Source organism: Ornithodoros turicata, chromosome 4, assembly GCF_037126465.1.
Source record: "Ornithodoros turicata isolate Travis chromosome 4, ASM3712646v1, whole genome shotgun sequence".
Lineage (NCBI taxonomy): Eukaryota > Metazoa > Arthropoda > Arachnida > Ixodida > Argasidae > Ornithodoros > Ornithodoros turicata.
The window spans coordinates 65,069,078-65,093,648 of record NC_088204.1 but is presented as its reverse complement, the minus strand read 5'-3'; the positions used below and the strand labels follow the sequence as shown (position 1 = coordinate 65,093,648).

The 24,571-nt window shown below is 45.9% G+C and overlaps 1 protein-coding gene and 1 long non-coding RNA gene across 3 annotated transcripts in view; one reads left to right on the top strand and one right to left on the bottom strand.

Moving 5' to 3' along the window:
• Positions 1–9,517, top strand: part of LOC135393323 (noggin-2-like) — a 16,545-nt gene extending 7,028 nt beyond the window's left edge. Inside the window, exons 2-4 of the mRNA XM_064623794.1 lie at positions 2,178–2,458; positions 4,670–5,802; positions 9,011–9,517. Of these exons, the coding sequence (XP_064479864.1) occupies positions 2,179–2,458; positions 4,670–5,091 (702 nt within the window). The 5' untranslated portion in view covers position 2,178 and the 3' untranslated portion in view covers positions 5,092–5,802; positions 9,011–9,517. The remainder of the gene's footprint in view (positions 1–2,177; positions 2,459–4,669; positions 5,803–9,010) is intronic.
• On the bottom strand, positions 8,955–24,571 carry LOC135393324 (uncharacterized). 2 transcript variants are annotated; one of them, XR_010422577.1, is made up of 4 exons: positions 24,388–24,571; positions 19,129–19,200; positions 10,713–10,778; positions 8,955–9,080 (listed from the first exon to the last, which is right to left on the bottom strand). It is a non-coding gene; the product is annotated as an uncharacterized LOC135393324 (long non-coding RNA). The 2 variants fall into 2 exon arrangements; XR_010422578.1 differs by lacking the exon at positions 19,129–19,200.

Below are 24,571 nucleotides of genomic sequence, written 5' to 3'. Positions count from 1 at the left end.
CCACCCCATCACCATCCAATGTATGTGTGTGTGTGTGCCGCGTCGGGTAACTTCTTGGTGTCTTTTGGATTCCCTTGAATCACTTGCTTTTGGTGACTCCGGTGAACGTGGTTGATTCATATTTGGTACGCGCATGCGGTAGACAGGTAACCCGAGAAGTGTGCCTGTAACGATGCCACCAAGGCGGTAAAGGAAGCTGCTTGCAACTACACAGTGTCTTATGTCTCCTGTGTCTCATCCTGAATAAACGTATGGGTCTGTTACACGAACGAGACACGAAATGCGTTTTCCTTTTTTGTCATCTTCTGATCCCCGCAGGATAAGTTTCTGGGCCAACAAAGAAGAAAGGAAAGGTCTAAAAGACCTAGCCGCACGAAACACTAGAAGTCGCTGAAACCTACCAACAAAGACATGTTTCACGCAAGTTAAAAGGTTCCTCGCAATTTCTTCTTTCTTCCTTTTTTTTTTTTTTTATGTATGCGAGGCCTAAAGGGTGCCTTGCCCACTTAACAAGTTTGATCTGACACCGCGTTGCGAAAACGGGTATCTCGAACAGCGCTGCGCGAGAGCTACCTATCGAAAACGCAACGGAAAACTCTGGAAAGAGGGTACTCTGTCCACGGCGCAGTGTTGAGACAGCATAAAGCATCTTGGGTGGTGGTGGGAGTGTCCATGTGGATCCTCTCTCTCGAAGACCTTGTACGTCAAAATGTGACAAACCTGAGTGTTCTTGTGGGGTTTGTTGCACGTTAGACAGCCAGAGCGACCGTTATACTGATTAGAATTTGAATCGCCGAACAGTTTATGACATTCAGACCTAGAAGTTGGACTTGCGGAAAGTGCGTGCTGTGATCCCTCCAAGAAACCTCTGCGACGAACAAACGGTGAACCCTTTCTTTCTCTATTTTTTTCTTTTTTAGAGCATTGCATAACGAAAGACCAACAGTCGATTTTTTATATCTTTTTTTCAAGTTTGTATTTTTGCGATTTTTTGAGTACGGTACGGTACTGGTACCAGACGACAAAGTGCGGAGTGCCATCAACAATAAAAAGAATATGTTCATCATCATGATTTGGAAATGATGGAAACTAAATGTTCTGAGGCTGGAACACTCACTCTGACCAACACAATACACAACACAACACAACTTTAACCGGTAATCAAGAGGTGCGGGTTTGGTTCATGCTGCTTTCAAATCTTTTCCACGACTGCCTTATTTCAATCTTCCATCATCAGTTCTTTTCTGGACGGTTAATGTATTCCTTACCAGGAATTTGTTTCTCAACGGCGAACGGAACATCTCCAGCCGTGCTTGGCTTCCAAGGGAAGTACTTCGAAGCGGGTTATGCTGATTTCTAGCTCTGTTGTTCCGAGAATGTGTAGCGTCAGTCTCGTATAATACCCGGACAAAGTTCTTTGATATATTAGAAATAAACGAGCCGTTCAAAGTTACGTTCTCGTTCATATGGGCGGTAGAATTATACCCTAGTCAGTCGGCAAACCTAAGTCCGTTAGCGGAACGGCCATTACTTCGCCTGTAGTCCAACCATCATTTCGAATGATATCACTCTCTGTCCAGATTTGTTGAAAACAGGAGGCGTTCGTCTTTTTTGTGGCAATTATGGACTGCGTAATTATAACAAAAAAAGATGTACGCCTCCCATTTTCAACAAATCAGGACAGAGAACAATGCCATTCGAAATCATGATTGGACTACGGGCGAGGTAACGGCCGTTCCGTTAACGGACTTGGGGGATATATGTTTGTTAAGAAAAAAAAGGGACGAAAGGTCAGCCAGACGGTGGTCGGCTTGCTATTCCAAAACCAAGGGAGAGAAAAAGAAAAGAAAAAAGAAGAACACAAAACTAAAACTGAAAAATCACACACACGGTTACACAATCACAAGGCGTTGACAAGGTTCGAAGCGTGGAGAAAGCGGAGGAGCGCAGTGGTGACGGCCCACTATGGACTTAGGTTTGCCGTCTGACTAGGGTATTACTCGTTCCCTGTATGGTTACCAGGGCAGGAATTGACGTGGTACGTGGTTGCCCGTTTTGCGGCAAGAAAGTGAAACACCGTGTGAACAATGACTTGTGGTAACGAGAATTGCTCCATAACTGGTTGAATGTACCTATTTTAAGGTACCCAGCTCTCATTACGTCCACTTCAATTTCAGAATGCCCCCACTGCGTCAGCGTGGCCCGTTACCTGTTGTGTGGTTTGTGCTGGTTGCTGTCCTCTGTTGTCCTGGGGGGGCCTGGCATCCCCAAGGGGCCCTGCGACCAGCGCCCTCCCATGACCTCCCGGTCATCGACCTCATCGAATCCCCCGACCGCATGTACGACCCCGGGCCTCAAGACCTCGATCCCGTTCACCTGAAGAAGCTGCTGGGGCACCGCTTCGACGCCAATGTCATGTCATTGCACAGACCCAAAGAAAGCATACGACATCCAAACGGTATTCTACTTCAAATACGTCACCATGAGAATATTGCAGATCGCGTCATTCAGTGCTGTCACACGTCAAGCGTCCTGGAACAGCTGGTCGCACTAGTGCGACCTACGTTTCTATTTTTTTCTTTCTATTTCTATTCTATTCCATTCTATGCAGATCGCACATGTCAAATACATGTCCCATTTCCCTTTTATGGTATGATAAAGTAGTGTTAGCCGCTGAATCTTGTGGTTAGGTTAACTGACATCATGAATCCAAGGGGCTTAGGCGCCTGAAGTGTTCTAGACATATCGCGGTGGGGAAAGTAATAGCAATACAGAGAGATTCAATCAGGATGTTCTGGTGACTTATAGATACCATGGGAAGCAATGAACACGCGAAACAGAAACAACAGCAACGAAATCATGACGATGATTTACGAGACATTTAACCATGCCGAGAAATTTCCTTCTCTATGGGAACAGAACGTTATCTCACAGCCGTTCGATCTATAGATCGTTGAGGATCATAATGATAATTAAAAAAATGCAGAAAGGAAGAAAATCGAGAAAGTGTTCAGGGTTGCAGTGGAAGGTGCGAAGACTATAAGATATCGAGCAGGCCGGTTCATTGCAAAGAGTTAACAGCAAAGCAGCAAACCCGCAAATCCGAAAAATAGTGTATACGCAAGGCGCAAAATTGTGGTTGCTTGCTGCGCATTCGTAGTGTGAGCGGAGCTCTTTCTTGCTTACGCGACTTTTTGCATATTCTTTTGTGCGCAGTGTTAAAACCAGAGATGCGGAAGTTAAAAGGAACTAGTTACGAGTCACGCTATTTAGCTGAAATTGTAACTAAGTTATTAGTCAAGTTACAAGTTCTGAAAATTATTGGATTGGATTGGATATGAAAGAAAAATATGGAGAGGTTAGTCCCGACCCCGTCAGGATTGGCTACTCCAAGTTACTGGCTACTCTTCAGTTACTTAGGAAAGGGATGGAGTTATGTCCAAGTTACTTGGTATACCATGCCGTAATTAGGTCTTGACCTATGCATGCGTAATCCGTTCAGACCTTGGTGCCATCACAGTTGGGAGCGGGGGACAGCAACAGGCTCAGAATGCTTTGGGTATCAGGGACTATTCAGTCTCGGCACCCGAGACGGAGTTTGAACGGTGAAGGTTCCCGAATACTTTGCTTAAGCACGTTAATACACAACATTATTGCTCTCACAATGAGAATAAGCTTATGACAGAAAGCAAATACACGCACAAAAAACCCCTCGAAGTCGTATGAGACAGCAAAGCATTATCAAACTAGGCCAAAAATATATCGATGATCTGTTTGACGGAAGAAGCCGTAGTTTTATGTGCTTCCTTATTGGTTCGCGTGGGATAACCTTACTTTGTCAATGGGGTACAAAGCAAGCATCGGAATTTCAAGTTTTGTGATCTAGTCTCTCTCTTTCGTGCACATTTCACAGAACCTTGCCAAATGTGGCCCTGTCTGACACCTGACTCTCAAACACACGCCGGAAACTCTGTAGCGTACATCGCGCAGCGACTAGAAAGGGAAGCAGACAATCAGGTGCCGTGCGCGTGCAAGCGGCGGGCTGACTGCCATCGCCTTTTATAAAATACAAAAATAAAAATAAAAAGAAAGTAACTTGTGACTTTGCTCAAGTTACATTGGCGAAGATACTTCAACAAGTAGTTCTTCCACAAGCTACTAGAACAGGAAAGCACCGAGTTAAGTTGAGAGTTACCGAAATGAAAAAAAAAACAAAAAAAAACAGGTATAGTCAGAATAAAACTTACATGCATGGTTAAGAGCGTTTAAGTTTAATGACGAGATTTCGTGCAGAATCTGCGAGCTACGCTTATTAGAACTTTAATGACGGACACGTGAAAAAAATGTATACGATATACTGCTTGTGTTCATCATCAAAACTTATTCGATTCTGTTCTGTACAGTCACTACATAAATTTTAACAACACAAATAGTGGGTTCTTTCATTACAAACCGACGCATTGTATAAACGTCTCACAAATACAACGGTTCTTTAAAGCTATGCTAACATTATTAAAAAGGTCCGTACACTCCATGCACTATTAGCTGCACACGAGGGTTAACTTCACGACATTCTTTTTTTTTTTTTCTTCGTCAAATATGCCGATGCCATTCCGTTGCTGCAAATAGTTGTTTTTTTGTAACTAGTTCCGACTTGCTTCTCCCACAGGTACACTCCAACCAGGATTCCGCCTCAAGCGCGGCCGCCTTGTTCCCAAGAGCAAGATGCCGCGCGATATCCAGAAGCTACGTCTTCGTAACCTCCACTTTCCCGGTGGACATAACGTCCGCCTCGACGCCGGACGTCGATTGCGACGCAAGATGCGGCAACTGCTGTGGACATACACATACTGTCCCCTGGTGTACCGCTGGAAGGACCTTGGCATAAGATTTTGGCCTCGATGGATACGCGATGGGCGATGCTACAACGGCAGGTCCTGTTCGTTTCCCGCGGGCATGACGTGCAAGGAGAAGTCCTCAGCGGAAAAGACCATACTTCGATGGCACTGTCGGGACTGGCTGACACGTACCGACTGCCGGTGGATTCCTGCAACCTTAACGATACTTGTGGAGTGTGTGTGTGCGTGCTAAATGTGACATCCAGAGCGTGAAAGAGACATCTTGATAATGCTGAACGCCGGACGTCTGGTGTGACATCTGACCTGTCGTATGGCACCCTAATGTGAGTGCTGTACAGGTCCATTTCAGTCAGGCCGGATTGATAGCTTGGACCCTGACAGAGGTTGTATGCCACAGCAGGTCGCATAGAATACAAGAAATCGCTAAAGCGCAATAGCTATGCAGTCTGAGGAACTGTAGGCATTCTCGTGAAGTACACAGCAATGGCTCTCCTCCTGTGCAAGGCCTATAGCTTGGGACATGTTTTGTGCAATAATTCATTGGCCTCGTTCTGACATGCACGGGATTTCGTCGTACCTTGAGACGCCCATGTGGCCGTCCAGCCTTGAGGCACCCTACAACTTGAGTACATGCTCAGAGAATGTCCATGACGAGGTACTTCGTGTTGCATCCAGTTCTTCTAGGCTTAGGATGCCTTGATTGCTACTGTACCTCTGTCGTCCCTTACAGATGAGTGCCATGTTCTAAAGGCATATTGATCTCATATATGCGACCAGTGTTCCTATATCCTCAGGAAAGTGACACTACTCTGAACAAAAAAGCACGTACGATTATACGTGATGTCGTGTTCGTGGTCGTTGCCAATGTGTATCTACGTCGCCAGTGCGAAAGTCTACGACTGTACTGTGGTGAAGACTGCATCGACACTGGGCAGGTCAAGTGGTAAGCACGAAATAACATTTTTTTAGAAGCTTGCGGGGAATCTTGCGAGGAATGCAAGCTTATGCTTGACGATCGTTAAGACGAGACACCTCCTGGCTCTGTAACAAGAGCTCTAGTCGAGTCTTGCAAGTAGAATACCTGCTTCGTAGTCTGGGTGGCGTTTTTATATCACGTCTTTTTACGTTACTAGAGCTGGCTAGGGCTCTGTATACTTTTACTGGAAGGCTGATGCAGCTCTCACCACCATGCCTGGAATTACAACTAATCCACATAGTCCGGAACATAAAATGCAAAATGGCGTTTGACGAATTCTCGTAGTTTCAAGCCTGTGTTTAGAGGGCGTTAATCTTCTTGCAGCTCCCAACCCTGGAATTGCGAGCGCAAGAACAAGGCAGATGACAACAGCTGCCATAGCAGTCGCCATCTTTGTTCCATTTGCGCCCAATCAGGGCGTCGACACGCATGCAGAACCCGCTTTTTTGAGGGCCCCCCGGGGACCTATTTCCAGTTTGACATCTTTATTTACTTTTTGCTTTACCGTTTTTCATTACGGTAAGCTCGGAAAGGTTCTCTGGTGATGTTCCGTCTTCTCAAAGACCCCTCTGTGTGGGTTTGCAACGGCATTGACACTGGGAAAAGTCGCGAAGGCAGAGGGCTCGCCCACGTCCACCTTGCCAGGTGTAGAATAATCACAAAACTAAAAAAAATAAAGAAAGTCCGTACGTCGCTGCAGTAAAAGAAGGAAAAGCGAGAAACAAGCACAAGTGGGCGAGCACGGCGCGAGCGGGGGGAAAGTGAAAACGGGGCCCTCCATTGGCAGAGCGCCGTCACCATGTAGAGCACGCGGCGCAACATTCTCCGTAGTACGAGTGAGGAACTGGGCGGAGGTCGAAGGGTACGTTGGGCCATACGCCACGTACACCAAAGTCACCTTCCTCGTTATCTCTCGGGAATCACCACTTCCTACTCGGCCTTCCTTTATGTGGGGGAGATTAGCTCTCCTGGTAAGGTTTTCAAAACGGGGAAGTGTGGGACTTTTCTTTGGTACTATACGTCCGTCCGTTACCCAATGTAAAACCAAGTGTCGGAGTGGAAGAGGTTGAAACTTCCGTCAACGATTTATGAAGAGCCGAGAAGTCATGTGTGACTTTTTGACGTTGTTTCGCAGCAATATATATAAGCATAAATAATAATAATAATAACATATAAATTTCGCTGCGAAACAACGTAAAACAATCGCACATGATTTCCCGGCTCTTCAGAATCATTGACGGAAGTTTCAACCTCATACTTTTTTACAGTGATCGTTTTCGCATACCTGAAGTCGTTCGGAAAGTGAAAAAATCGCACCATTTCAAGAACAGACCCTCTCGCTTAAAAAAATAATGATACAATTAATAAAAATAATAAATGCAAATAAGCAAAAAAAATACAAAGCACAACTGGATGTCGAGGTTTGCTTTGTCATTTTTGTCACATCCAGTCGAGTATTTGCTTTTATTAATTTTTTTTTCTCACTAAACCGTACCAGACGAACTAATCTAGGCTTTGCATACAACGCAGGCCATTGGAACTGTCACGTTTTTTTTTTTCTTTTTACTTTCCAAGATTTATCTAAGAGAACTGCTCCATAGCACAACTTCTTCCAACGTATGGTTTAAGTGCGTTTCTCATTCGTTTCCACACTTCTGAACTGGAATAAGCCACGCAAGAAGATAGCAGATTTCGTTTGAAGGGGATCAGACACGTGCGGATGACGTATATACATACGCGCATGATGTAATAGTGACGAAAGTTTCGTAGGACTCTCTCCTGGATAGGAGAAGGAGGTGAAGTGTGATGAGGTACGTGATGAGACATAAAACCCACATCGAATGCATAAAAAATGTAATCTACTGTATCATGACTTGCATGATGATGTTTGACCATAACAGCAATGGCCATCGGCACTTCTGCGGTCAACGCAGGATAGCGATAGCAGATAGCAAACGATGTAGATATTTTATTTCGTTTGTGTCATATGGAGCAAAAAAAAGATCCCGAACTTTATCAAGGCCATGTGTTCTTCGTAACACTACTTTATTTAGAAGATATTTGTTTCGGGATTGTGGAACTGGTGATCGGGGGGAAGGAGGTACGTTTAACGATGATAAATATCAAAGAAGGAAAAGGTTAGGTTAGGTGAAATTCCTTAATTCCTTAATTTCTTAATTGCCCCCAAGTGCATGCCCTGCCGCTACAAGACGGAGAGGACAGAGTGGCATCGCGATTCGCTTATGACGTCTACCTTAATCCTGTAAGGCAAACAGTTCGTCGGAGGGAGATCAAGCGGCTCCGCAAGTACCAACTGCGCATGCACAAAACGCGTGATGATTTTGGACAAGTATCAAAGTGTCGCAGCCGTGCATCGAAGATTCGCCACCTGGGGATCATACTGAGATTTAATTATGCATTTGGTTCATTCGTCCTTTAATAGGGCTCCAAACGATGTTCCGGCCAACCTCGTAACTGGACAAGTTAGCGACGTAGGACATCGTAAAAAAATTGAAGGGGATCCTTCAGTCCTAAGGACTATGGTACTGATATGCAAAATGCATTCTCTGGTCTCGCTATATGGCATCGTAATTACATTACGCAAAATAAATGGAACGGTTAGAAGCATCAATATAGTTTAATTTGACAAGCTGTTCCCCTTTCATTTTCAAGTTCCCTTAGAAGTCGGCCCAGGTCGCACATTCCCCAGGGCGTCAGTCGTGACGTTGCCCACAGATGTGAGGCCGACAACGGCAAGCCCTTTCACCATCACCACCACCATCACCACCACCATCATTCTCAAGAGAGTAGAGCAGAACGTTATGTGTACCTCCGCGTTGACGTCTGATTGGGTGCAACAATTCTTCAGATGACGTAACGATGGATAGTGGTATCTAGATAGCGGTACGTCTACTCGCCCGTATCCGAAAAAAGTGCGTTTTTGTATTAACGCTGCACATGTTATGAAGGAGAAGTATTGAACAATAAATTGTAAATAGAATTACGAAGCGTAGAAGAACAATATCACACACCCGTAACTAAATACATGCAGATAGGAGTTCTTACCTCCTTTAGGTCTGGTAGAGCTCGCCTAATGAGATATGGCTGCATGTCGATGCCCTCTTTTCACGAAATCATGCAAAATTCACCTGATAAATATCTTGACAATTTGCAGGTAGCGACGACCTCGCAAGTGACGACCACCTGGAAGAAGGGACGTTGTCCATGGTTGACCACCTCCAGGACTGCCGCGTGTTCGGAAACAAGAAAAACGCATTCCCATCTCCATGAACGTTGTTATTTATATAGGAGTTACACGTGATCATAACATAACGGTCCACGCAATAGTGCTCTATTTACACTGCGTAATATTAGTGAAATAGAACTAAGGTAAACCCTCGCTATTACGAAGTAAATGGGACTGGGGGGAAAAATTCGATATAAGAGGCATAAACACGGTGGCAGTACAGCCACGGAAGAAATTCGATATACGAGGCATAAAACACGGTGGCAGTATAGCCACTTAAGAAATTCGATATACGAGGCATAAAACACGGTGGCAGTATAGCCACGGAAGAACGTCGAAAGCGTTAAATGGTATACATGCAGGGAAACTGGCAAACCTAGTGAGCAGTAACCTTGGCAGTCTTTTACACTATACCGGGTGTCTTAGTTAAATCCCGGGGCTAAACAATTCCCGAACCGGTGCACAAATCGAAGGACTTTCTTTTTTTACAAGTATCTGTCCGATACCGCCGACAACCTGCGCACCGTGTGGATGAGTTGGATCCGCTCATTATTTAAATAAAAATTCAAATGAGTTTCGTGAGGAAAAAAAAACCTAACTTCTAAAGCCGGGCGCCGTCGGCATTAAAATGGGTACTACCCCTTTTGGGACCTTCAGTGGACACCTTTTAGAAAAAAAAATCTGCCGCTGAAGCGGGTCATTTGTTGCAGTATTTAATTGGTTCCAGTTTACATATTTTTGTCGCGGCTCGTCGCGGTGAAGCGGAAAAGGACGCTCTTCCACTGTCATGTCCACCAATGAATTACGTCCTTTTGCACTTCGCCGCTACCAGCCGCGACAAAAATATGTAAACCGAAACCAATTAATTACTGTAACAAATGACCCGCTTCGGTGGCAGATTTTTCTCTAAAAGGTGTCCACAGCAGGTCCCAAAAGGGGTAGTACCCATTTTAATGCCGACGGCGCCCTGTTTTAGAAGTTATGTTTTTTCGCGAAACTCATTTGAATTTTTATTTAAATAATGAGAGGCTCAACTCATTCACACGGCGGTGCGCAGATTGTAGGCGGTATCGGACGGATACTTGTAAAAAAGAAAGTTCTTCGATTGGTGCACCGGTTCGCGAATTATTTAGCCCGGGGGTTTAACTGAGACACCCTGTATAGGCTTTTACACTCGCCCTTCGCACCAAGCGGAGTCGGCTTCCAGGATAAATCGAATAATCCAGTTCGAAACGCACATCTTTCGGTTGGAGCGGCGTGAGGTTTCGAATAAAGCAATAATTCGAGGGGGAAAAAGCGATTTCGTTATACCGAGGATTTGCTGTGGATGTTGTTTTACCTTCGTATCATGACCATTTCGGACGTCTCACAATTATCGACGGTAATTCCTTCTAGCGTCTATTCATTGCAGCCACTTGTTATACTCGAATTTTATTTATTGTAAATTTTTTTAGTAGACGCTGGCGTCTATTTTGTGACACTATGTTGACGGTGTGTTGTAGATGAAGTGTTCAAGAGCAACAGTGCGCATGCGCCGAAATGCGTCACGAAACGCATACCTCAGGTGTTGTCGAAGTGTTTATACCAACTGTGTGTACAGTGAAGCGTTCGATGTACAAATCTCATTTACCGAGTTCGTACGTGCCATACTATCTTGCAACTTGCGTCCGGCTGACTGTCTCGTTGTGTTCCTCTCCTAATTGAGACATAGAAAATAATATAATACAATTAGAAACTGAGCAAGCTTTGTGAATTACTTTTTTTGCAAGTGAGTTGTTAACCAACTGCACTCCTAACACAACACTTTACTACATAACACGCCCCCATATAGTCAGCCCTCCATCGAAATAATGTCTTTCTTGTTTGCAGATTTGCTGAAAATGGGCAGCCTACCGGTCTTTGTACAGATGTTGCGCACAATTTCCGTCTATGACCATCGTAATCTCCCTCTCGATATGTGTTCTACCCGATAATGATAACGTTATCAACGTTATGCAGTGAAGTTCTGTGTTCCGTGTGTACGTCACGAACACCACCCGAAAACAGACGTCTTGTTCCACACACCGTACACAGGTATACAGGGTGTTCGCTCTAACGTGTCCAGAAATGTTATTTAAAGCGAGCGATAAAAGAGAAACAAGCGCTACTTTTCAACTACTTGACTAAGAAACAGGTGCTACTACTGAAGCAGGACCTGTTTCTTACTCAAGTAGCAGAAAAGTACCACTTGCTTTTCTTTTATCGCTCGCTTTAAATATCATTTCTGGACGCGTTAGAGCAAACACCCCGTATAAAGTTCCGCGTTTGCAGTCTTAATAGAAAAACTCTGAATACAGAGGGACATTCGAAGAAAGATGACAGAGATATATTGCTGCACATGCCCAGCAAATTGTTGATGCAGATCAGAAAAACATACAGAAATACGATGGTTGCGAAAAATGTCCGTTTACTTGTTCGTTATCCGTAAAACGCCACCGTTAGATGCACAGCACCGAAATTACATTGTGATTTCTGTCGCCGACAATTGTCGGGTAAAACCATGTACACGTCAGGAAAAACACCGAAAAACACCGATTTCGTGAAAAAACATACGCTGAATCCGCTCAAAAATAAAAACCGAAAACGCCGAACCCTACAGATATATACCACGTAGGGTGAGCCGGTATATACCTATATCATCCTCCCTTGAAAGTCCGAGACACACCTGGAGTGACCGCAGGTAGCGCAGGTGGTTTACATCACTTCCTGGTTACCATGACATCAGTGACTGTTACGGTAACCAGTTATTGGGAAAAGGCGACACAGTTACACGTTTAACCCACACCCGACTAATGAGCTCCCTGAACCCATTTCAACACACCCAGGTCGACATGATTGAAAACAGCTGCCAGACTTCCCATCGATGGTATCGGAGGATCATCCCCGTGAAAAGCGGACACTCCCTCTCATTCACGTATTGCCCCCTCTCCCTTTTCTCAATTGCGGTCCGTAGTATATACCCGGCCCATTGCGTGGCGCCGGCGTGCCGAGAGACCGCGCACTTCGTAAGCCCCTCTTGTGTACAACTGGGTGTGCCTTCCAAACTTACGCGACCGAAAAAGACAAGCAAAGGCAACAGACGCCACTGAATCCCACGCAGTTAAAGACCGGTGCGACCTCCGAAAGGTCAACGCGGGCTTCGGGGCCTGAGCGACATGCCTAAAAATGGTGGCAAGCAGATTGGCAGGTGATTATTGCACTCCATCATTTGAAACGACGACTGTTCGCCCCCGAAGAAAATGCGCTTCGAAGAAAGCCCCGTGCAGGGATGTAGGTTTTTCGGTTAAGATCCGTACAATTAATTACCCAGGTAAGGTGGGAGGGCTTGCGGGAGCAGCGTATGGCCCATCTATCACCAAATGGTTGCCGTGCTCCCACTGAGCATGAACTATTTCCGTTTATGGACGACGTGCTTAAATTTGCAACCAGAGCTCCCCCCTTTTTTTTTTTTTTTTTTACTGCAGTGGCACGTAACTCAAGAGACATAGTAAAACCACGACCTACTAGAATATAACGACCATGTCATAGGCACCCTTTCCCAGCGCCGCATTTGGAAGCTAGCGGTGGCGCTACTCATCGGCCCGGTTATTGCTTCCTCAATTTCTGAAATACTTTGTACTTCACCTTACCTTAATATTTTTGCACAAGCAATTGATGTCCCACGGGAGATGCTTCTTTCTAAAGTTGATTATCATCATCATTCTACGCGTTTCCATATGGGCTGTTGCTGTCGTCTGCTACGGAAGTCGTGGTGGTGATAGGGCTCGCCGTTTCTTTGCCTCACAGAGATGGGCAACGTCATGACTGGCGCCCTGGGGGAATGTGCGTCCTGGCCCTGTGCCACGGAATGTGCTGGGGCCTGGGCCTGGGGAATGTGTCACCAGCTCCCGTGGCTGAGTGGTTAGCGTGCTGGCCACGTCACGTCGAGACTGGGAGGTACCCGGGTTCGGTGCCAGGTCTGGGGTTTTTCGAGGGTTTTCCTCAGACGCTTTTTGACATATGTCTGCACCGCTCCCATAGAAGACGGTAGTCCGCTTCTGCGCGTTCAAAATTCAAATTTCCATTGTCCAATCATCATACAGATACCGTGGGCCAATGAGTAGCGCTCCTAGCGGTTCGTGCGGACGGACGCCTCATAGGGGTTGCCGATTATGCGTGGTCGTTATAATCCAATAGGTCGTGAGCGGCACGTAACTCAAGAAACATAGCAGAAGCATACAAACAAACATATTTTCTGTTCATAGCGGACAGGGCTTGTTCGACGCCAAACCGTCGGCGGCTTAGGCTGGCGTGTTTCTTGAAATCTTGCGTCGATGTCTCCCTTCACCTTGTTCATTTGCGAGGACGCAGGGCCACCCGTCTAGAATTACCTTTTAGCCGTAACGTCAAAGCCTTTATTTCGCTACCTACAATTTTTGCGAAATGGACGCCGAGCACATATTTGCGGTCACTAAATTTCGTCAAACTGCGCGAGCAAAAATTTGTGACTCGATTGGTTCAGTTTGTGATACACTCCCGAGATTGTCATCCCTTACGTGTAAATCTCCTTCAATTACCCCAACCACGCCTGATAAAAGCGGCTTTATACACGATCTCTGAAAAGCAGTTAGAATGCTTACCTGTGTGCGACTAACTGCGAAAATGAAGTTCGCAGTCGCAGCATTGTGGTTGAAGGGCAAATTCTTGCTCGAAATTCGCGCGTACTCTTAGAATTCGCAAAATGTGTGGCTCGCAAGCATTACGCTGACTCACTCGCAGCATCAAGGAAGGTGTCACCATATTTCACTGGAGCCACTCAGGCGTTTGCGTGTTCAGGTGTACTTTAGGTTAGGTTAGGTCAGGTCAGGGGCCGATACAGGGTAGTGGCGGATGTCCTGACCCTTCCCTCGACTTCTGTCGCAATGCTTCTATTGACCTTTGCCAGTGTCGCAGAATATGTAGCACGCCGTCCCAAAACTGGAACGCCCCTCATCCCCCTCAGAAGGATCATGGATCTGCGCTTGACTGAAGTATACACCCCAAACCACGTGGAACACAGCTGTTTCTGCACATGCTAGGCTGTGTCCCACACTTGTCCACACTATGTCCACACTTGGTGCACACGAGTCACAGAGCCAGAGTATGTAGCCAGCTAATACCTTAGTCAGACGGCAAACCAAAGGCCGTTAGCGGAACGGCGGTTACTTCACCTGTTGCCTAACCATCATTTCAAATGACATCGCTCTCTGCCCTGAATTGCTGAAAACAGGAGCCGTACGCCTTTTTTTGTGGCACTTATGCCCCCAAAAAGGTGTACGCCTCCCATTTTACCCGTTACTTTACCACGAAGAAAAGACTGTCATAATGCTTGCCAAACCCGTGGCAACTGTAAAAATGAAACGTGAGAGAGATGTGGAGGTGCGTATTTTGGTCCTGCGCGGCTCTCCATTCTAATTTCACGTCGTCTGCATTTGGTACGGTGTGGTAAAATGGATATGCAGTGGCGCGCACTACCAGATAACCAGCGCCAGAGATTTACGTTCGCAGCATCATTCCTTCCGCACTACAGGAGCGGACAGCAATATCCGCACTGTAAAACCCATTTATCAATCAGGCCATGCGGGTTCCAGTTTGGAAATCAAAATTTTCCTCTTTCAGGGCACATCTGCCGCTGTGTGAGCCTCGGTCGTCAGAACGGAATACGCAATGAGTATACATATACACAAAAAATTAAGGGACGCAACGAGGGTTGGATACAAACCATTCAATCCTACGTGCACCTTTTCTCTTCTGCTCTGCGTGAGTTATTTTCAGGAGACGCGTTCCACAGACTCTGATGAAACATCGAACATCGAGGAACGCCAGCACAAAAACAGTTTGTACGCTAGTTTTCCAGTATATCGTGTCGCTCCTGCATTAACCTCGAATGTCGGAAGTCACCGACGAAGGCATCATTTGTCAGCTAAAAGGAAAAGGTACGATCAAAAATATAATCGTGCGTGGGAGAACGAAGAAGAGCTACGCAGTTGGCTAGCTCCGAGCTAGAAAGGCCCCACTTTCACGTTTTGCAAAGACATGTGGCATGGACTTGTCGATAACCTCTGGGCGCGTCAATCTGCAATGCCACGTGGCAACAGCAAAACACGAAGAAACTTGCAAAAAAATTGTTGGACAACTTCGACTCTTCTGGACGTTGCAGCACTAAGCCGAAGCACGTCCGCTGAACAGTCGTCTACAGAAGGGGAGATCAGGATAGCCACTTTTTGAGTCGAGCATAATCTCTCGTTGCTGACCATCCACCAGAATTGATATAGAAGATATATGCAAGGACTCTGAAATTGCAAAGAAGATGGCGCACGGAAGAACTAAAGCGACAGTCATTGTAACAAAAGTTACAGGAAAGCAGAATTTGCCTGTGTGAATCCCTCCACAACGAAAACTCATTTAAAAAAACGCTAAAGCTCCTCAGAAGCTCTTATACGTCCTTCGCAAACGCGATGGCTGTCACTGCACGCAGCAGCAGTTAGAGTGCTTGAGCAATATGACGCATTGACAGCGTATTTCTCAGCCGCGGCATCCACAGAACGTCTTCTGGCGCCTGTAACCATATTCGAGAGGCTGACGGAACCAGCGAACAGACTCTTCCTAGAGTTTCTTGACCTCATCCTTCCTATATATTTAACCACTTAAACACGCTGATGCAATCTGAGGGGCCCCATGCAGCTGCCGGAATTCCGCGAGGCTGTAGTCACTGGTATTAGGACAGTCATGGACTGTCATCTGCAACATACCTATGTTATGAGCTACATAATGTAAAAGCATGACACACAGACGGACGACACACAACCGTCTGTGTGCCCAGGCTCAGGCTTTTGCATTATGGAGTTCATCCACCAGCTAAGCCTGCATCTACGCCATTTTGTCTATGTTATGAGTACTCCAGAGGACCAAGTACACTACAAGGACCCAGCACATTACTTGCCGATTGATGACACCTACCTTGGCGCAAATGTCAAAGCGACTTTGTCTGGCCAGAAACTTTCACGTGAGCGTGTGAATTTTTTCAAGATGTGGTGCATTGAGTTTCTGGTTGAGAGTGTGGGACAGATCATGATGTAGGTGCCCTTTGAGAGTACTGTTTTAAACAATGTGGCCATACTCGCACCAGCGAAAATCAGAGAGGCACAGATCTCTTCAGCAATGCCTTTAGCTGCAGCATTTCTGCGCCTGGTAAAATGAGCTGCGCGCCCAGTCTCTGGATAACGAGTGGCGAAGCCTTCGGAACATCAGCTTGGAGCACATACAATCAGACTTGCCTCTGGTGACATTCTGGAGCAAAGTGTTCCGAACCACACGTGACGACAGCTGACCAGCATTTCCGACGCTGCAAAAGTTTGTGTGTGCGATGCTGTGCCTACTCCATTAAGAATATATTCCGCAATTAATTTGATGAGAACTAAGCAAAGAAACAGGCTCTCAACGACCACCACAACTGGCCTCCTGCACACAAAACGCGTGCTTGTTGGGTCAAGCTGCTTCGCCTTCGCCGTTGACAAGGATTCGATCCGTCGATCACGAAACTGGCGGGACTCGCCGGAGGAGAAGGAAGTCGACAGCGGGTGAACCATTGGCGAGCCTCAACGCTAAATCAGTTTTTTTTTTTTTTTAGTGTTGTGTGCTTATGTGCGTGTTACCAGTTTGCCTCATAGACTTTACTTGACTGGCTTTGTATAGTGAAACCACAACGTTTATAATTCGTGTCACGCATGTACGGTTTCATTATGTTTGTGGAAATAATATATCGAGCTTTGTTTATTTAGTCCATTGCGGTCCTCGCTCATCAGTGTGATGGTGGAACGAGTGAGAGAAATGTCCCTACTAGACGCGATGCGTTATTATTGCATTGGACCGCCACAGCTGATGTGAATGCACATGTCAAACTATTAAAACCTACGTGCGGTGACCTTTTTTCTTCTTCTTTTTTTGTCATGTAGCGGATTCCAGTACGCGACGCCGCAAACCGAAAGCGAATGTTCCAATGCGTAATGCCAGTGCGCCGCGACAAATTCCGGTTGTGGTCTTCAGCAGTGCAACAAAAATAAGCCCTCGCTCTTCCACTAATTTAAAGACACAGGCAGACATTCCAGATTTGAAGGAGAAACGCTAAAAAAACTGAGTTTTGAGTGGCTACAGATTTTTAGCACGGCCTACAGATTTTTCGGACTCCGATCTACAGATTTTTCATTTTCTGTTTTTTTACGTGTGGCAACAGTGGGTCACATATCACAGACGACGCAAACAACGAACACCGTTCATATATATTGCTGTCAAGGTAACGCCATCAGCCAGGACAAATTTTTGAACTTCAGTGCCACGTGTTCGTGACGTCATCCTTGTCTTCCAACCTCGCAGTAGTCCCTATACACGGCACGATCAACAGCCACAAAGGCCAAGCCCAAGTCTCAAAGCACGCCAAGGAACAAGCAAAAGACATTCCTCTGTGCAGGCAACAACCTTCGCTGAAAGACATAGAGAAGGTCGCCTTCCCATTCAAAATTGCATTAGAAATGTGGCCACGTTGGTGGTGCACGTATTTAAACGCATTCTCCACATAGCGAACACCACCAACACTTCTTTCTTTCCTCCTGCCTTCCTGTGTACCCAACGTACGTGTGCGTGCCGAGTGGACGTCCGCGATCTTTCCGGGCCGTCGACTACGGCCGCCGCCGTCGTCTCGGGGAAGCGACGTGCCAGTGGGCGTCTCCTCCTCACACCACGGAGAGCAAGGAAGAGCGACACACACAGAGGGACGTGGGCGGATGTGGCGCCTAGCGTCCGTGCCGTCCCACGCCGCCCGGATTCTGAGTACATACTGTAGAAACGGATTATAGCCAACATTCGCAGGTACACTTCCCTCTCACTCTCTTTCTCTCTCACACACACACATACACACACCATTGAAGTGTTTTCTGTTTCCTTTTTCTTTTCTTTTTTTTACTCCGTTGTTTCGGCGTAAGTATACACATACTAGGAAAACGTAGGATAGTTAGTCATAAAATGAGCCACTCGTAAAAATGATGTTTCGTAATGAGGCGGGTTTCTCGGTATGCGACGGTATTAATTGTCTTCGGGTCGCGGAAAAGGAAATGGGATTCGCGAACCACTTTAAAATCGTTAAAATCCCTATCTCACTTTGATACTCTCACGCAGTTTTAGGCTTGGTGACCTTCGTAAGAATGCCATCTGACTTCGTTCTACGGAGCTGTTCTACATTGACGCGTGCGAAAGCGAGCATGAGAATGAAATGATGGTTAAGAAGCTAGCAAGCTGGTGATATTGATGCATAATGTGAATGACTGACTGAGAGTCTTTGTCACTCATTGTTCTTATTGTAGTTAGCCATTTTTGTTTTTCCAAGTGATCTGGAGTAGCCGGCTCTCGTAATGAGTGCCTATTTCTCCTTTTTTTTTTTTTTTTCAACTCAACTCAACTCATGATAAACCCCAGACTAGGAACACGAAAAAGGACGACACACACAAGGTCCTTTCTGTGTTCCTAGTTTCGGGTTTGTAACTATGCAAAGAGAGTGTACGTTTCTTTTGAACAAAACAGCGCAACAACGAACGAGAGAAAACCAGAACGGGCGCATTCTAACAATTAATTCCGTTAAGTCACATTAAATAAACAACAAATAAATACCATTAAATACATCCCCTAGGGCGCGGCACCTGCCGGCAAGATCCCACTTGCATTTTTGACTTATTAGATGAGTCGCAAAAATAGCGATCCTAAATACTAGAACCATTCCGCTCATGTCTCAAGAAGACGCTCACCGTGAGATCAACTGACGCTCTGCTATAGCACGTTAGCTGTGTCATGCATCATAATAATGGCGCCGTGACATTACACGTGACGTTTGTCTGCCTTTAGTGTGGCGACATGTTGCACGTGCCGCATGGTAGGACATTCCTTTGACATGCGCCGAAAATCTCCAACGCGCGGTGCTGGAAGCAATACGTTTAACTCACCCACATTGCTACCGTCCTCAGCCGGGTTTGAACCCGCGATCTTGAGCCCGCATGAGGCATTTGAACTTGAAACTGCAAAACAGGTAAAAAAAGTATACATATAGAAAAAGAAAGAGCGGTGGTATCGGTAACTGAGGCAGGCGAAATGTCCGAAGCGGCCAATTCATTACGAAGTCACGTACGAAAAATACGCGTGAGTATTTTCCCGGTTGGAGGAATTTCAGCTGTTTCGAAGGACATATTTTGCAGCTTCAGCAAGCTGCCGAGCACAGGATCTGGTGTTCGTTCCACTGACACACGGCGACGAAGGCAAGTCCAATTGCAAATGACATTCTCGAAACGTAACTTCGCATTATAATAATACTTTTTTTTAGTAATAATAAGAATATTTTTCATTTGTTTTCGTATTCAAGAACGACTGCCTTGGCCTTGACATTGGCGCATGACTCCGAAAACTGGTAAGGTGACGTAGTGACACAATCTGCACACAGAACGGACTCGACAAGGTGCAACAGGAACAACTACCAGCTCGCGCGGCATAGTGGTTTGGATGATCGCCTCCCGCGCCGAGACTGGAATGTGACACGGGTTCGAATCCCGGCACCAGCTGTGCTGTCTGAGGTTTTCCCCGAGTTTTCCGGCAGACGTTCCAGTCGAATACCGGCACAGTTCCCCAAGAAGTTTGCCCGGACTCATACTAACCCCCCTCCCCCACTCCTTCCTGCTGTCCTCTCTCCGTCTGTACGCCGCTCATAGCCACAGTTGCGTCGCGGCGCCAACACCGAATAAAAAAAAAACACAACAAAGAAGACTTTCCACATACGACACCGGTACAATTCCCCCTGAAGTTGGCCCCGGACGCGTAGTATCCCCTTTCTCTTCCACTCGTTCCAGCTGTCCCTCTCTCCGCTTCCGTACATCGCTCATAACATAACATGCTCCTGGTCATCCATCATCTCGAGTGACATCGTTCGCATCTCCTCCCATCATTTGTTGAAAATATATATATATATATATATTTTTTTTGTGACACATACGCGGTTACGTTAATAGTCGCGAGAGGGGGCTGGCGATATTGGCTTGGCTGGCCGTTTCTCACCGCACGGGGAATGGGCATCGTCACGGCTGTAGCCAGAAAGGATGAAGGGATGGGAGGAGGTGAAGGGAGGATTGAAGGATGAGGTTGAATGAGGGATGAATTTTGAAAGTTTCCCGCTGTGAACGGGTTACGTCATGGGCTTTCCCTTCTGATTTGTGCAAAGAGTCGACGTAAGCTGTTCCTTCTGAAGTCGGCCCAGGAAGCACGATCCCCCCTGCGAAAGTAGTGACGTCACAAACAGGCGTATGCCATGGCTGGCTACGAGCATGTTATAGGTACGTTCGGCTAGAGTTTGGCACGGCGACACTGGCGCAAGCTTTCTTCCCTGGTGGCGGGAACTGGAAAACTTTTCCTCGAGGAAAAGATTTCCAGTATATTCTACAATCGTAGATGACGACGTTGGCGATTTCACACGTCGTCGCTTGAATTCTGTCTTGTGTTCGACCTACCTCAGTGAATATGTACAACGCCTGAAGAAATAACTGCAGGGAACTGCGAAATAACTGAAACAAATGCTGGTAATAACTTATCCTCGCCACCACAGACGGCACTGTTGGCAGTGAGCGAGGTCGCCCTCTGGGCAGCCGAACGAACCTAAAAGATGATATTCTGTTTTAAGATTGCGCATTGCTGCGCCAGCACGGAACAAGATGATCATATAACGACGAAAGAAAAAAAAAGCTGTTGGGATGCAAATCATGCAGTATTTGCGACAACGGATACCGAAGGTTGTAAAACAGACACGTTGCTTTCATACTGGAAAAATAAATTTAAAAAAGCGCCCGGAAGATTGAAGACCGCCCTGAAGGGAAATTCCCACGCTGCTTCCATTCACTACTTATGTCGTGTACTCTAATTGTAGTCATTCAAGGAAGGTACGACGCAATCACTTAACGGACGAGAATAGATAAAGAAGAAGGAGGAGGCGATGGCCCTGAAGAAGACCCGTCTACGCACACCGGGGGTTTTCCGTCGCATCTAGAAAGGCGAGCTTGAGCAATGCGTAATCCACCGCCACAATAGACGCATCTACATTAAACGCCTCCTTTTTTTTAAAGATAGTCTCGTCTGTATACGTTAATTGCGTTAGACAGCCTCTGTTTCCCCGTTTGGGATGGCCTCGGAGCAGCTGGATTACAGCAATCAGAGTACGGTAGTTAGGCTATCTGGGAGTAGAGGACAACAAGTAGAACACACAATTTCGGTAGAAATTAATGTCGTACACATTCAGTTTTTTATGGCTTTCAGCGCGTAAAGTTTTTTTTTTTTTTTTTTTTGAAGACACACACTCTTTTGACACCGCGGGCTCAACTGAAAGGTGCAATGTCAGCGAATTGTAAAAGGTGTTTGCGAATCACCTATCTGAAACAGTGCTTTAAATGAAACACAACTCCCTTCAATGGTGTTATCTATAGGGATGCCCTTTGAAACGGTGCTTTTTTGTATAATACACCATTCAGAAGGCTGTTTCATGAAACACCGTTTTGTATGGTGTGAAACTTACACCATTTTTGCTAATTTTACTGGACATTTTTGCTAATTTTACTTTATTTTTATCCTCTTTGTAACTTTTTATCGTTTTGTAAGTTAATCTTCTTTCCGTGCACCTCTATGTAGGCTCACGCTGTTGGCGGGCACGTGAAACTAATAAATAAATAAATAAATAAATGTATGTGCAGGTGACGAATTCAATATCTTCCGTTTTTTATATATATATATATATAATCAAAATCAAACAAAATTACTGTGTTGCTGTATGCTACAAGAATACCGTTGAACTATGCAGACGGCAATGGGTACAATTGCAGTGATTTGTCGCTGCTACATCGCATAGATCCGGAGCTGAAGTTCTGTGTTCCGTCTACGTTACCGCGCTCTGTTCAGACGTTTTTACACCGGTGTCGGTTGACTGTGCCTTATGGCCGTCATTTTCTTCATAAAATTGGAAGAGCCGACTCATCGAATTGTTCGGTTTGTGCAACGGTGGAGGATAGTGAGTATATTATAATGCACTGCACTATAGGTATGCGTCTCAAAGAGCTTCACTGAAAGCTACACTTGCTCGACTAGACAGCAGGGCATATAGTGAAGGTGTTGGGACTTTGGGCACCGAACACGAGGGATACGGCCTTGGCGGCACTTGTGAAGTTTGTTCAGAGCTGTGGGATGGGCACAACCTTTTAGGATTCTCTGTGCATGATCCTGGGATAATTGTGAATAGTGGACTTCTTGTGAACATGTGAATAGTGGACTTCCGAATAGCGAAAAAAATGTGCATAGTGAATAGCGAACTTGCGAGTAGAGCACATGAGAAGTATTTTTGGGGTGGGGGGAGAATTTATGTTAGGAGTAGCAGAACAAGTCGGGAAACGAGTTCAATTCTCATCTTTTTTTCCTCTTACAAACAAACAAACGATGAAAGCGTAGGATTGGCTAAACGTCGGAATCGACAAGGTTACTATTTCACGTTACTATTTAACGTAATTTCACGTCATCAGACAATCCGGATGGATTGATCGATTGTCGTTGGGGTATATGTTTCGCTCCTGAGACTAAAGTATGACAAAAAATAAATAAAAAGAGCGGGGGGGGGGAATAGTTTGTACTCGGCCGTCTGCGGAGCATGTCTCACCTATCATGTGTAAATGTGTGCTCCATCCATTTGATTCACATCTCACTCGCATGGCAAAACGTCTAACACTCACGTGCAAAAAAAAAAAAAAAAAAAAGAACAGGAGAAGAAAAGAAAACACACCACGTGACAACTTGTGCGCGCGAGTTTCACGCACCTTTCCCTTTTCGGGCGTAAGAAAAAAAGAAAGAATACAAGAAGCCACACAGCGCGTAACCCGTTAGAAACACACCCGTCGGGTGTTTTCCAAGCAGCCCCACGACTTTCAAATTCACACCCCCACCCTTGAACCAATACTTTAAAGTTGGATGATTGGTCCTATCAAATTAATTAATTAGACGCAATGAAACTTCCTGGCGTGGCGTCTATACGATATTCGACTGCTAACATCATTCGGTTGGCTTCATTCGCGTTTTGAGCGCTCCGTGCTCTTTCAAGGTACCATAAAGCAAGATTGATCTCATCGATCTCCTCAAATGCAATTTCATAAATGCAATGTGCCGAAGCAGACACCAACTTGGCTTTACCCATAAGGTACGGCGGTGAAACTATGTCGGGTCCAACGAGGCAACGTCTATAGCGTGCAGCGTATATAGGAACGAACGAACGAACGCACACGCGCGCACACACACACACACAATGTTGCTTTTTGGCTCGCCGTTTTCCGCAGTTGTTGAAAACGTTCCTGATGACTAACGTTTAGCGAAATTATCTGCAGTTGCGTATGTTATCAAGCCTATCGATGTTCGGTATCAACATACGTCTAATAATAATAATTCGTGGCTTTACGTCGCGAGATAATGTCAACATAAGTCTGCGAGCAGGCGTTTTTTGTGATGAACCTGAATAAATCAACGTTACGCCCACAACTAACAAACGAACACCTCAACCGTCCTTACGATTTCCATTGCGCAGTCACTTCCACGCGATGTTGACGCAATTGTTAAAAACAAGAGGTGCCAAGTTTCCTCATGATACAGCAAATAACAACAACAACAACTTTTTTTTTAGATGGAGGGAGGGGACGTTCATCGCCAGAGGCGACACTCTACCCCATTGCTGGTGGGGATATGGGGAACAAAATAATGAGCTCCTTCACAGCAAACTAAAAAGGATAGCAGACCCTGTGATTCAGCAACGCGAAGTAACTCAAATATTTTATTTCGTTTTCAGTTGTGTGCTGTGTCGTCTATATCAGAAACAGGCTACCCCAAAGCCGTGGTATGCGGCCCGCGTAGTTCCTCCATGGCTCAATGCGGCCCGCGGACACGCATGAGTTCGGCACCCCTGGTATAGACAAAAGGAGCCGATTCTCCGAGTATGTAGTCATTATAAGGTTGCCAGGTCAAAATGCTGAGAAATCGCCAACGCCCCCCTGAGGAAGTATACAAAAGTGGCCAATTCCCCCCCTATGTAACCATTATAAGGTTGTCGGGTCAAAATGCTGAAAAGTCGCCAACATACCCGCAGAAAATAGCCAAAAGTAGCCAATTTCCCGTGTATGTCGCCATTTTAGGACACCCCGTACCTGCATTTGTTGCGAAGTATTGAGTCCGAGCCGCACCAGTTTCGAAGATCTCCGACGAACCTGTGGTGCACTGGACGAAGGAGTCGGCCAGTCCACAACGGGCATTGCCTTTCGCCAGAAAAATGCACAAAGAGAAAGTCGTAGCGGGCGAGTCAAATATACGTACGAAACACAATGAAACCGG